At 48.3% G+C, this 14,427-nt stretch overlaps 1 protein-coding gene across 5 annotated transcripts in view; it reads left to right on the top strand.

The window, feature by feature from the left end:
- elmo1 (engulfment and cell motility 1 (ced-12 homolog, C. elegans)) overlaps positions 1-14,427 on the top strand; it is a 26,758-nt gene extending 12,331 nt beyond the window's left edge. For 2 of the 5 annotated variants that reach the window (XM_049751770.2, XM_068648995.1), the window contains exons 2-23: positions 325-459; positions 1,227-1,267; positions 1,390-1,459; positions 1,537-1,587; positions 1,720-1,889; positions 2,763-2,798; positions 3,860-3,959; positions 4,025-4,176; positions 4,465-4,543; positions 4,889-4,930; positions 5,071-5,121; positions 5,203-5,325; positions 6,230-6,364; positions 6,548-6,652; positions 6,740-6,848; positions 9,715-9,851; positions 12,008-12,171; positions 12,288-12,400; positions 12,720-12,827; positions 12,902-12,984; positions 13,072-13,149; positions 13,389-14,427. In XM_049751770.2, coding sequence (XP_049607727.1) covers positions 382-459; positions 1,227-1,267; positions 1,390-1,459; positions 1,537-1,587; positions 1,720-1,889; positions 2,763-2,798; positions 3,860-3,959; positions 4,025-4,176; positions 4,465-4,543; positions 4,889-4,930; positions 5,071-5,121; positions 5,203-5,325; positions 6,230-6,364; positions 6,548-6,652; positions 6,740-6,848; positions 9,715-9,851; positions 12,008-12,171; positions 12,288-12,400; positions 12,720-12,827; positions 12,902-12,984; positions 13,072-13,149; positions 13,389-13,589 — 2,226 coding nt within the window. In that variant the 5' untranslated portion in view covers positions 325-381 and the 3' untranslated portion in view covers positions 13,590-14,427. The other 3 variants (XM_049751771.2, XM_049751772.2, XM_049751774.2) reach the window with 3 other exon arrangements.

Raw genomic sequence — 14,427 nt, 5'->3', positions numbered from 1 at the left:
TGTGGATTATTATGGGCTGACTCACTCTTAACACCGCGCCGCTCGGGTTGGAAGATCACGCCGTGCGCACGCGCCTTCCAAGTTGGCTTAGGAGACAGGGTTGCCAGGCCTGGGTAGGATTTTGAATTTAGGATACCAATTGCGGTAAATAAGGCTTTCAAACCGTTAAGGTTACATACAAGGTTTGGGTTTTGAATTATGGTGTGACGACATCAATCGTCATGACAACAATGATGATTTTTTATTTTTTTTTTGCTCTAATATTTTCTGTGCATTTGAAGGTGCCTGGAGGACATGACCAAAGTGAGTTTGCTGTTTTTCCAGGTGTGAATGATTGTCCTCCTGCTTTAAAGAGAGAGGCTCCAGAGCAACCACGCCGCCATGCCGCCGCCTGCCGACACCGTCAAGGTGGCCATCGAGTGGCCGGGGGCCTTCCCCAAACTCATGGAGATCGACCAGGTAACACTTGCACACTCAATTTGCCCAGTGGAAAACAAAAAAACCAATCTACTTATGAGTAACATAAAAGTGAAAGATGTTGTGGAAAAATAAATTCTAAAAAAACGCTTGGTACGAAAGAAGATGGTTCGAAAAAAATAAGGCTATTTTCTGAAGAAGTTGATTTAAAACAAAAATGAAATTTAAATTGTATGATCGAGTCCACCAAAAATACACGATTAAAAAAAAGACTATAGTCAATCATTAGGTATCATGCGTGTGCACGTGAGTCACGCACGCACCACCGGTAGTAAAAGTTTAGCGTCGTCACGGCAACGGGGTCGGCCTCGACGCACCAACCTCTGCAGATGTTGGCGTTCCCTTGCCTCCGAGGCGCCGCGATGCGGCTACGCTCATCATCCTTCGCTTCCTCACACTGCTGTTCCTCCTCTTCCTCTTGTTGCACCGCCTCCGCCTCATAACCGCCTTCCTCATCCTCCTGATTCGCGTACGAACGGCCTATGGCGGCATATGGCAGTGTGAGTCATGCCATGCCAGAGCCCCCTTCACCCCCCCCGTGTGTGTATGTGTGAGGTAACACCCCCATTCACCAATAGGTGTGATAAAAGAGGACCCTGAAAAAAAAAAATGAGCGCATACGAAAATCACAACGTTAAGGCGGAAAACCATTTTTTTTTAATTCTATCGTATATTGACACACACAACTTTCTTCTTGGACCTTATCAAACTCTCAACTGACCTTCCTTTTGCTCTTCTTGTTTTGGCAGAAAAAGCCACTCTCCGCCATCATCAAAGAAGTGTGCGAAGGGTAAGTTGACAAAAAGTTGCAAAACGCCACAAAATGTTAAATTTCTCAACAAATTTTGGCCACACACTAAAATGTGTTGTGTAAATTGAGACCCATGAATGAATGAACTGTTTTTATTGCAGTTGGTCTCTGGGGAATCATGAGAATTTTGCGCTGCAAATGGCTGACGCCAACTTCTACATCACTGAAAAGGTTTAGTGTATATAAACAAAAAGTCCCCAAATGTGAGCTTTGTTGTTTCAATATTGTTTTTTGTGCGTGTGTCTCAGAACCGCAATGACATCAAGAATGGCTCCATCCTGCGTTTGACCACCTCACCTGTAAGTGGTGCTGTGGTTGCTTGGCATGATCCGCCACAAAGGCCAAAAGCTAAGCAGAGCTGCAGTGTATTAGATGGATGAGCTTAGCTGAGTGGCGTAGCGTAGCGTGCTAATGCAGGTGTGTCTTGTTAGTACCAAACGGCGCTGCAGCTGCACGAGCGGATCCAGTCGTCCAGCATGGACGCCAAGCTGGAGGCGCTCAAGGACCTGGCCAGCGCCTCGCGCGACGTCACCTTCGCCTTGGACTTCATCAACATGGACGGCATCTCACTGCTCACCCAGATGGTGGAGAGCGGCACAGAGTAAGTCCCGCCGCCTCCTCTCGCACTTGTTCAGACAAAGTACGAGTATCTCGACTGAGGCCCAACCTTGAAGAACAACAAAAACTTGAGGGAGTGGGCCCAGCTGCCAGCAAAAAAAAAAAAAAAGAGTTGTGGCTTTGTTTGCGTCCCAATAGTTTTGTCTTCCCCAGAGGCTGTCTGGATTGAAGGTTAATAAAAGTCAAGGCAGTTTCTGCTGAGGTGGACTTTTTCATCCATGATGGAAAGGCCTCGCGCACGCACACACACACGCACACACACATGCGCACACAGTCTCGCCTGTGCACATAGGAACTGAGTGGGCGGCGTGTTTTTGCCCACTTGTGTGGCAAATAAAGGTTTGCCCGTTGAAAGGCGCCCTTTGCCTGCAGCCGTGGCAGCGCAAGCTCATGTTGACACCTCATTAAATCGCCTTTATGTAAATCACATCTTCGTGTGCGTAGGCTCGCGTGCACATTTGATTGCACAAGCGAGAGGCAGAAGGCGCCCTCTACTGGCGCAAACTAGCAGCTGAATCTTCCTTCGTGGCATTCTAGCATCCAAAGTGATATATTTTTAGTAAGGTTAGAAAAATACTTTTTAATTGAAGTCACACCTTGCAACAAATATGTTATTGTTTTTCTTTTTTTAATTTTCCTTGGCAGTGTTTGCGTAAGTCAGCAAAATCACTGCCATGTGTTTTTGTCATGTTTACATAACAATTTCTTGGATAAGGAAACAATTTCTGTTGAGTATTTTTTCCCCCCCAATGACTCTTTCATTGTTTATGTTGTTTTATTTGCAACTCAAGTTTGGTGCTCTTTGCCTGTTTTTCTTTTGTGGCATTTGACGGCAAAGTTTGTAAAATGTTTGCAGGCGCTATCAGAAACTGCAGAAGATTATGAAGCCCTGGTAAGATAGCCTGCGTCCGCGTTCTCCGGTGTTGTGCTCAAGGCGGTTCTGCGCTCTTCTGCTTCTTCACCGCCAGTGCTGCCGCAGCTCGAGTCCGCATGATTGAGAGCGGCGGCCCAAAATGTCTTCTGGGAACTCATTCAAGGCTTCCGTTTTGTGCTGCATGTCCTTTTTTCAGGGCGTTCTTCTCCTCTCTATGCGAAGGACTGCCAAGATTTGTTTGTCTATTAGCAGCATGTATTCTTTTTTTTTTTTTTCATTTTCTTAATCTTGGTGGTCCTGTGTGACGCGGGGGTTCACTTTGCCATAGATCCATTCAAAGAGGTGTCACTTCTTTCTACCACTATGGAATCCTCTTTTATCCTCATTTAAAGACTCGTCTAGAAATAAAAATCTGGAATTGCACATGTATAAAATACTAACACGGCACTTGAATTATTATTTTTTGCCCTTTAATCTTTTGACAGATTTCAATGACGTTATTAACAGTGCCAAGAATGACTCAAAGACGCTGAATTCATTTAGTCCTGACATGGCAGCGCTCCTCAATTCAAATGATGTTATGGGCATTAGAACACTAGAGGGCGATATCGTAAAGGTTATCACTGGGTGTTGAGTTTGGCCTTCAATTCTGAAGTGAACCAAGTAGAAGTTGGCTTGTTTTTGGTCTTTCTATAAAGCAAATGTGTCCAAAAGTCACAAGACAGTTTTCTTTTCCTTCTTTAGTTTCATTTGTGCTTTGGATGTGTTCTTCAGCAGGCCTTCCCATATGTGGTTCCTCAAAAACAAATTTGAGTTAGAGAATTTTGATACAAATGGCGTTAATAACCTCATGTCTGATACCTGAAGGGGAACCTTGTCTTCCTGTTTTTCTTGCTCTTGCATGGCACTCAACAACTCAGGCTCGCTCTCGCTTTTCCGTATCCGCTCTCCAAGCTTGCAGCTGCTTCTTCCTCCTCATCTGCCGCCGCTACTGCTGCTACTGCTGCTGGCCGCTCACTCACTCCTCATCCGCCAAAGCATGTCCCTCATTATTTTGTATTTGTGCCTGTGCCTTGTAGTTTCGGCGACCTGCTCTCGTTCACGCTCACGGCCTTTGTGGAGCTGATGGACCACGGCATCGTCTCCTGGGACACTTTTTCCGTGGCATTCATCAAGAAGGTGAGCGGCAAGATGCCTGCCGAGCGAACGGGCTGTAAAGGCGGGCGTGCTTCTTTGCGTCGCAGATCGCCAGCTACGTCAACAAGGCGGCCATGGACACGGCCGTGCTGCAGCGCTCGCTAGCCATTCTGGAGTCCATGGTGCTCAACAGTCAGGACCTCTACCACAAGGTGGCGCAGGAGATCACCATCGGCCAGCTCATCCCGCACCTGCAGGGGTGAGCCTGCGCTTGCACTAGAAGCAACTGAAAATGGCCGGGGGGAAAAAAACAAAAGAAATATTTCGAGATTTCAACCAAATATTTAATCTGTGGCTTTTGTCAGAATAACAATTTCCAAGAAAATTACAGAGTGAAGCCACACAAGTGAATAGCGTCCGCAAATAATTGCAAGCCCTCTACCAAACGAGATCTGTCGACCCCCGTGCGCTCACGCCCAGGCACCTGCAGATTCACCAAATATTTTGAAGCTGTTTTAAGATTCGTGCCCTATGTGTGTCCTTCCAGGACGGATCAGGACATCCAGACGTACACCATTGCTGTCATCAACGCGCTCTTCCTCAAAGCTCCCGAGGAAAGAAGACAAGTATGAATGCTTGACTACTCCCCTCCTCCTTCTCTTCCTTCTCACCTGCTTTGGCCTGCACTTCCTAACTCCATCTCGTATCAGTGCCGTCCAGCTGTCTGTGCCCTTAAATAATGAATGAAGCCCCACCCCATCACCAACTTTCTCCTGTGCACATGTGCTGGAATTTCGCATTGGAATGACATGACATTATTAAAAATACAAAATGCTTTTTTGACATCAATTCCTCAGCCAGGCTTCCTTTGTTTACCCCCCTCCATCTTATGTCAACGCCGCCGTCACTCTCGCTCACCTTGTGGTGTGTTTGTTGTCTTTTTTTCTCACTTTGTTTCCTCGCCGCGCTAGTCTGATGAGCACATTGTGGACATCCTAAATTGTCCCTTGACAGTAAGTGGCACCCTCCACTACATTAGTTGTACAGACATACTTTTCCGTCTGGCTTTGGATTTTTCTCATTCGTTGTTATTGTTTTATCATTTCAAGTGGTTTTCATTTCTGTTTGCCGATTGTCCCTTTGTGGTGTGCAGGAGATGGCGGACATCTTGGCCCAGAAGCAACTCCGCTCCATTATCCTCAGCGTAAGCGCCAACCCGACTCGCTTTGCTCGCTTCTTTCTTTGGGTGGGGACTTGGGCTGACGTGGTGTTTTGCGCTGGTCAGAACGTGATCCGGAGCCCGACGCCCATCAACGACGAGATGGCGCACCAACTGTACGTTCTGCAGGTTCTCACCTTCAACCTGCTGGAGGACCGCATGATGACTAAGATGGACCCCCAGGATCAGGTTAGCGGTTGACGTCAGGAGGGAAAACATATTCAATCTTGTGGAGAAAGCAAACAGTCCTCATGTGGAGGAAAAATCAATTTTTCCTCATGAAAAATGTTTTGTGAAAAATCCATCGAGTCTCGGAAATACAGTCAAACCTCGGTTTTCGACCACAATCCATTCCAGAAGGCGGTTCGAGAAGTGAATCGGTCGAATTCCGAATCTATTTTTCCCATTACAAATAATGGAAAATTTTTTAATCTGTTCTAAGACTAAAAAAGACGCCTTTTTTGAGCATTTAATCATTTGCGTATTTTTGTCCCATCGCGCAACAGCAGCGCAACGCCAAACGCACAATCATAGCGCGCCGCCGACCGTCCAACTGCACCGCACTGGTCGCAATATTGTGACAGAGCCGTCGCTGAAATTTAGAAAATATTTTTAAAGTCCTGATGTACTTTCCAAAATTTAAGTGGACCTTAGTGGGCAGGGAGCTTCATTTGGTCCGATCACGCAACCGCAGCGCGCCGGGTGCTCACTGTCGCATTGCTTTAAGAGCGTCTTTGTGTTTTCGGATGGCTTTACTGCCCCCTCTTGCTTTCTTTGGAGGCATGATTAGGGGTTAATACAATCCTCAAAGTAACGAAAATACAATAACGAACGGAGTCAGTCGGCATCCGGGCCGCGCGGTCGGGTTTTCTCTGGTCCTTTTTGCTCATCTCGCGAGGTTCGACCTCCGAATTTTGTTCGACAACCGAAGCAAAAAAATCTCGAATTTTTCATTGAAATTCCGATTTGTTCGAGAACCGAGGTTTGACTGTAATTTTTTTGTGAAGCAAAGTTGTCATTTCCAAGATCTTTTGAAATGATTCCTTTTTTTACAGGAGTGTTGACAGGATTTTTTATACCATGTTTTTGTCAGGCTCAGCGTGACATCATCTTTGAGCTGCGTCGGATTGCCTTCGACGTGGACTGCGAGCCCAATAACAGCGGTGGCAGCAGCATGGAGAAACGCAAATCCATGTACACTCGCGACTACAAGAAGCTTGGATTTATTGTAAGCATCCTCGCAAACCAAAGTCAGACCTCAACTTCGGAGTCTTGAGTTGCAAGCACTAACCACAGGAGCGTTATCTTACAAAATGCTACTAGCTCAGTGCTAACATACAATGCAAAACCTCTCAGAGGGGCTGTTGCAAACTGCAGACCTTTTTTTTTTTTTTTTTTAATTCCCCCGCAGAATCACGTGAACCCGGCAGTGGATTTCACCCAGATTCCTCCCGGAATGCTGGCGCTGGACAACATGCTCTACTTTGCCAGGCACCACCAGGACGTCTACATCCGGGTGAGTCCGCGATCCTTGTGAAATCGGTGAAGGCAAAAATGAGCCCTGTAATTCATCTGGCGCTTTGTTGCTTTGCTGGCGCGTCAGATTGTTCTGGAGAACAGTAGTCGGGAGGACAAGCACGAGTGCCCTTTCGGACGCAGCAGCATCGAACTCACCAAGATGCTCTGCGAGATCCTCAAAGTGGGCGAGCTGCGTAAGTCACACACGCACGCATCATGTCACTGTGCTTCACGTAGTCACACAAAAATGGACCTTTTTCCATTTCATCCATCCATCCATCTTCTTCCGCTTATCCGGGGTCGGGTCGCGGGGGCAGCAGCTTTAGGAGGGACTCCCAGACCTCCGTCTCCCCAGCCACTTCATCCAGCTCATCCCGAGGGATCCGAAGGCGTTCCCAGGCCAGCTGAGAGACATAGTCTCTCCAGTGGGTCCTGGGTCATCCACAGGGTCTCCTACCGGTGGGACATGCCCGGAACACCTCCCCAGGGAGGCGTCCAGGAGGCATCCTGATAAGATGCCCAAGCCACCTCATCTGGCTCCTCTCTACGTGGAGGAGCAGCGGCTCTACTCCGAGTCTCTCCCGGATGACCGAGCTTCTCACCTTATCTCTAAAGGAGAGCCCGGACATCCTGCGGAGGAAACTCATTTCAGCCGCTTGTATCCGGAATTTCGTTCTTTCAGTCACGACCCATAGTTCGTGACCATAGGTGAGGGCAGGAGCGTAGATCGACCGGTAAATTGATAGCTTTGCCTTTTGGCTCAGCTCTCTCTTCACCACGACAGACCGGTACAGAGTCCGCATTACTGCCGACGCTGCACCGATCCGCCTGTCGATCTCGCACTCCATCCTGCCCTCACTTGTGAACAAGACCCCAAGATACTTGAACTCCTCCACTTGGGGCAGGATCTCATCCCCGATCCGGAGAGGGCATTCCACCCTTTTCCGACCGAGGATTTGGAGGTGCTGACCCTCATTCTGACTGCTTCACACTCAGCTGTGAACCGCTCCAGTGAAAGCTGGAGATCATGGCTTGAAGAAGCCAACAGCACCACGTCGTCTGCAAAAACAAGAGATGCAGTGCTGAGGTCCCCAAACCGGACACCCTCAACGCCTCGGCTGCACCTAGAAAATCTGTCCATAAAAGTTATGAACAGAATCGGTGACAAAGGGCAGCCTTGGCGGAGTCCAACCCTCACTGGGAACGAATCCGACTTACTGCCAGAAATGCAGACCAAACTCTGGCATCGGTGATACAGGGACCAAACCGCCCTTATGAGTTGACTCGGCACCCCGGACTCTCAAAGTACCCTCCACACAACTTCCTGAGGGACACGGTCGAACGCCTTCTCCAATTCCACAAAACACATGTGGACTGGTTGAGCGAACTCCCATGGCCCCTCGAGGATCCTGCCAAGGGTGTAGAGCTGGTCCACCGTTCCATGGTCAGGACAAAAGCCACACTGCTCCTCCTGAATCCGAGGTTCGACCTCCCGACGGACCCTCCTCTCCAGCACCCCTGAATAGACTTTACCAGGGAGGCTGAGGAGTGTGATTCCCCTGCAGTTAGAACACACCCTCCGGTCCCCCTTCTTAAAGAACCCCAGTCTGCCAATCCAGGGGCACTCCATTTCAATCAATGTAAAAAAAAAAAAAAAAATGTATTTTACCAATTGTATTTGATGTATTTAATTCCAGTTGTACTTTGATTCATGTTGACATTGTTTCATCTTTGTTCAAGTTGGGCTGTGTTGACAGCAGATCTTTCTTTTTTTTATTTTTGCTTGCTGGCGTGTCTCCTTCTCTGCCTCCGCATTATTATTTATTTATATATTTATTTATTTTGTATGCTTTCTCCATCTGCCGGCCCGCTCCCGGCTCTCCATCTGCTGCGCTGAGCCACAACGCTCTCTCGGCAAGTCGTAACAAATCTCTATCTCTCGCGCTCTTTAGCCGTCTGGACTCATTGTTGGGATTGGAGTCGCCTTACACAACTGAAAGTATGTAGAAGTAATTGGGGAGAAAGGCATTTTTTAAGACGAAATAAAATCGGAACAAAGACTTGGTGAGGCTGTTGTCTCGCTTCTGCCTGCGAGGCCGGCGTAATTAGCCGTCAAGCTCATTAAAGATGATTAGCGCACGCGTTCTCACGCTTGGCCACATCAAAGTACGTGCGTGCACCTTTTCGCTTCAACATCATAAGACCAGGAAAAGACATGCTGTGTCGTATACTTTGCCATTACAACTTCACATTTGCTTGGCGCTTAATACTAACATTTCATTATGCTCATGTGCTAATGCTAATACTGTCGACGCTATGTTCTAATTTTATATCCTATATTTGGCTTGAGTTTTGCTTTGTATAGATTATTTTTTCCTCTTTGTCCGGGTCCTGGAGCCACGCCATTGCCAAGCACCGCATGAGATGACTGTGGCCCGCATAGCGACTGCACTGTAAAATGGTGCTGATGTTGCTTGCTACACACACACTCTCCCCTTGTCACAGCGGGCCATGAGGCTGGCAATTAGAGCGAGGATGACATCTTTGACTGTGCATTCATCATGTGGCTTTGCTACAAGGTGACTCTCCTTTACACACACGCACACACAAGTGGACGCTGGCAGATGTCAGGGATGGCGCGAAGCCCGCTAAAGCCCCCATGCCCCTGTGGACCTCATTTGCATGGTGTCCAGCCCACTAACGAACTGACGTCACACATTCACGGGCCCTCAGGCATAGGCACAAAAATAGACTTCCACTTGGATGGCAGCGGGACCCGCTGACCTCAACCAAGGCACGCGCGTCCCATGAGGAACAGTTGATGTCTGTGTCTTTTTTTCTTTTGTACGTGTCAGTTGCTATTTATACGGAAGACACCATATTTGTGTGAAAGGGTCTTCAGCTAATGTCTTAAATCTGGCAAACACCTCCTGTTAACTTTATGCTAATAATGCCAAATGCCGTAGACAAGCTGATAAATAGCATTGTTAAGAAATGGATATGGAGTTGTTTCCAGGTGAGCGTGACCCAGCATGTGTCCGTGTGCTCGTTGTCTCGCAGCTGGTGAAAACTGCCACGACTTCCACCCGATGTTTTTTACGCACGACCGCTCCTTTGAGGAGTTCTTCTGCATTTGCATCCAGCTGCTCAACAAGACCTGGAAGGAGATGAGGGCCACCAGCGAGGACTTCAACAAGGTCAGCTGTCCGTGCTCGTGGTTGTGGACTGCGAAAAGTGCAATTTATCTGTCCTAAATAGAATGGCCAAAAAGACACAGCAAGTGCCAGTTTCGATTGTGCTCACAATTGTGTGATTCAAAAAATATTTATCAGTGTGATTCAATACAATGAATAATCTGCAGACTGACAATTTGTGCGTTTGAACGGTAGCAAGAACTCTGATGCTCGGTGCACCCACCGCCAGGCAACCGTACCCGTTGCCATAGCGACCTTTCTCCAAATACAGCGCCGTTGCTCGACACTGTTTGGGCTGGCTCGCTTCATTCTATTGTCACCATGTTTGTGCGAGCATCTTCATCTTCCCTTCCCTCCCCTCCCTCCTTCCATCTCCTCTATAATATAGTGGACCCCACTCACACACACGCAAACACACACATCATGTGATCCTCTTGCCGCATCACTATTGGCGTGTGCGACTGTGGCCCGTATCCAATCAGAGCTCTTAAAACCGCAGATCAACATAAGGCTGAGAGAGTGAGAGAGAAAAGGGAAGGGAAGAAGAACACGACAGGTACAGCGTTGGGAATTTTCATAGCGACGGGAATACTTGGGAAAGGAGTACATTGTGGGGGGGGACAAAACGATCTGACGAGCTGCCTGTGCCGCTGTGACTCGCACTCGGCGCCATCAGCTAGACGGCCATCTGCCTCCCCCCACAGTCCGCCCCCTCCCCCTTCCTCATCCTCTCGGTCCGCCCGAGCTGCGGAGGATTTGGTTGCGTGCATGCTCGCGACTATGGAGCCAACATGTAAGTAGAAGTGAGGGTGAAGGGGGTGGTCAATCAGCAATGCTTGATTGGGGGAGGAAGAGGGGGTAGCATTTTTCCGCATTTTCTGAAAGAGGAGAAAGATGGAACCCACGACCCAAATTGCAGAATAATCTACTGGATTACACACATCACAATGTGGGTGTGGGCAAGTGTGTGTTCGGGGGGGGGGGGGGGCTTTGCTGAATGTGATTAAGCCACACACACCAATTTATCACCTCAGGGGACGTGGCGGCAGGCATCTGCTGGTGTTTTTATCTGGGTGGGGGGAGGCGGGGGGGGGGGGGGGGGGGTCAACATGGAATTAGCATGATCCTGCAGCGCCAACCTAATACTTTCTACTTTCCTTACATTCAAATTGTCCACATGGTTTTCTCTAGAATGAGGACAATTCTGATTTGTAATTGTTCCCAAATAGTTATTTTTGTTTTCCCATCTTGAAGCCCCTCCGTGGGTGCCACACGGGCCGACCGATGTTTTTGAGCAACTCTCGAGACTCACTGGAGGTGTGCCTGACTATTTTGACACGTCTTACCGGCGTGTAGTAGCACGAGCGCTATGCAGCGTTGCGCTCCCCCGTTGCATTTTTTTTTCTTTGCCGAGAGCCTCTTTTGTTTCTTCAACTCTTCCAGCTTTGGGCTTGTGGACCCAGCCCACCTCCCCCATCCTGCACAGCCACCTTTTGTTGCGTTCAGACGAGCTATTTTTATCATCCGCCTTCACCTCCTACTCCCTGGGCGAGCTTCTCTTTTTTCACAATCCTCTGTCTTTTTTTGTGTGTGTGTGTGTGTGTGTGTGTGTGTGTGTGTGTGTGTGTGCGCGCGTGTGCGTGCGTGTGTGTATGTATCTGTGTTCATTGTGGCTTGCACTAATATTGAAGCACGCCAGAATGACCCGCGCTCATTATCCATTAGCACGAGCAGCAGCAGACAAGATTTGCTCTCGATTCTATTTGCATGCATCAACAGTCTCGAGTGTCTCACTGTTGCTGCATGCTGAAATGCGATGTGTGTTTCGGATGTGACACGCTCGATGTTGCTCGGGCATCTCTGCTGCTCTGCACGTCGTTTCTTCAGCGGCATAAGAGGGAGGAGGCTAGACTCAGTAGAGATGGAGAAAATCATCCACGGTCAAAAACCCTTTCATGACTTCTTTCTTACTGCAAGCTGAGCCGCCGCACGACTATTTAAGAGGCTTATCCACGCTACGCCCGTGTCGTCTTTGCGCTTTCTCCTACTTAGTGGCGATTAGCGCTCCTCTGGGGGGGGGGGGGGGGGGGGGGGGCGCTCCCTAACTCAATAACGAGGCTTCCTGCTGCTGACTCCGTCCACCCCTTTCTCCGGCGCAGGTTATGCAGGTGGTGCGCGAGCAGGTCATGCGAGCGCTGACGCTGAAGCCTAACTCACTGGACCAGTTCAAGAGTCGCCTGCAGAATCTGAGCTACGCCGAGATCCTGAAGATACGACAGTCAGAAAGGATGAATCAGGAGGACTTCCAGTCCCGCCCCATCCTGTGAGTCGCCCTTATCTTCAGCCTTTTAGGAAAAAACGATGGCGATTCTGTGTTAGCGTGCGCGACAGGATGCTAACGTATTCCGCCATGTGCACCTGGTTGCCTGCCTGCCGCAGGGAGCTGAGGGAGAAGATCCAGCCGGAGATTATGGAGCTGATCAAACAACAAAGGCTCAATCGACTGTGTGAAGGAACGTGCTTCAGGAAGATCAGCAGTCGAAGGAGACAAGGTGACAAACTAGCATTAGTAGCAATTCCTGGCTTCGAATGGGCAGTGGAGCACCACTGGCAGCTAGCATTGTCCACTGCTAGCAGCAGTGTTTTCAGATGTCATATGGACATGTGTGCGCACACAAACACACAGCTGCTAGTGTCCTCCACACCGCCCACAGGTCCGTCTGCTCCCCGTGGACCAGAGCCACCAAGCGTGTCTTTTTCCGGGCCTACGCTGCCTAACCGCAGGCTACCAGTTTCATTCAAAGACGCTCGTTTGCTGCCAAAGGTTTCAGTGACTCATCTGTCCGCCCCGTTTTTTTGTCCCGCTGCTAGACAAATTCTGGTACTGCCGGCTGTCCCCCAATCACAAGGTCCTGCACTACGGGGACCTTGAGGAGAGTCCTCAAGGGGAGGTACCCCACGATTCTCTGCAGGACAAATGTGAGCGCTGCCAGTTTGTGACATGAGCACAAGTTAACATGTCGATAATTAACGGCGCGCACGTTTCTCCGCAGTGCCCGTGGCCGACATCAAGGCGGTCATCACGGGGAAAGACTGTCCGCATATGAAAGAGAAGGGCGCTCTCAAGCAGAACAAGGTATGCTCATGCTAATGAAAAGCGCCAAGAGCACGAGTGTGAACGTATTCTTGACCAGCTTGTGATGATGATTCGCTCCCCCTCCAGGAGGTGCTGGATTTAGCCTTCTCCATCCTCTACGAGTCGGACGAGTATTTAAACTTTATCGCTCCGGACAAGCACGAGGTGAGCCGAACTAATGCGGTGAAGTGGCTTTTTAACTACGGGTGCAAGCTGCAAACGAGAAGCTACTGCTAGCTACCGCTAGACGACGAGTTGCTTGAATGTAGCTAAATGTAGCCATAGGCTCCATGTAGTTGTACCCAGAAGTTTATATGTATTTTCCTTTTTATAGTTTCTTAACGGCAATATTTAAGTGTGTTGTCAATACTTTTTTTTTTCCCACCCCTGGGTCCCATGTCCAGTACTGCGTGTGGACCGACGGCCTGAACGCGCTCCTGGGCAAGGAGATGACCAGTGACTACACCAAATCCGACATGGACACGCTGCTCACTATGGAGATGAAGCTACGCCTGCTAGACCTGGAGAACATTCAGATCCCTGAAGCGCCGCCCCCTATTCCCAAAGAGCCCAGCAACTATGACTTTGTTTACGATTGTAACTAGTTTAGCTTAGTTTAGCCCTGCTGTATTCACTGGACCCCCCTTGCATCCCTTCTTCTCCTTCCTTAAAACTGGATGATTTCAAGAACTGTGATTGAGGGTTCTCCCCCCCACCCCACCCACCTTTCCTCTTTGCTATGAAGACCAGAAGAAACTAGAATGCAAGAAACTCCTTTTTTATGATTTGTCCTCAGGGCTTCTGTGCGGGGAGGGACAGCCATGTTAGTTGTGATCCACTTGTTTATTTCCTGTCACATGACACAAGTTTCACCATTATTGTGGCAGCTAAATGTTTTCCCCACACCACAAGAAGTACTTTACTTCACTCACTTCTTGTCTGCTCAAGACTGTTAAAACATTTTTTCCCCTTGTCACAAAGTCCCTGAGCGACTGCTGTACACCACATTTCTGAGCAATATTTACTTTATCACTTAAGCCCCTATCCCACTGATTGCCCAACGTGTTCGAGAGTGTTAGAGAAGCTAGCAAATGCTCGTCGCAGACCTTCACCAACAGTTTTGTTTTTCTTGTCGCAAGGACATTTTGATCATTTTCAAGAGTTCCTTGCAATACAGATGAACGTATGTTCAAACATTTGTGACCGTTACCTTTGCAAAAATTTGCAAATGTTGGCCCTTCAGTGGAATACTATCTTAAGTGTTTATTTTTTTAATTGTAAAGCTGTTAATTTAGGGTGTGAAAAAGGGACGCTTGACAAAAATTTGAAGGTTAATGTACTTTTTTTCTTTTATTTAAAAACAGATCATGGTTGTGATTTAAAGTTTGATTTTTTTATATAAATATATGTATAAAATACAGTATTTACAACCCCCTACATAAA

Source organism: Syngnathus scovelli, chromosome 19, assembly GCF_024217435.2.
Source record: "Syngnathus scovelli strain Florida chromosome 19, RoL_Ssco_1.2, whole genome shotgun sequence".
NCBI lineage: Eukaryota > Metazoa > Chordata > Actinopteri > Syngnathiformes > Syngnathidae > Syngnathus > Syngnathus scovelli.
The sequence above is the reverse complement of the archived record's forward strand: the minus strand, read 5'-3'. Positions and strand labels throughout refer to the sequence as shown.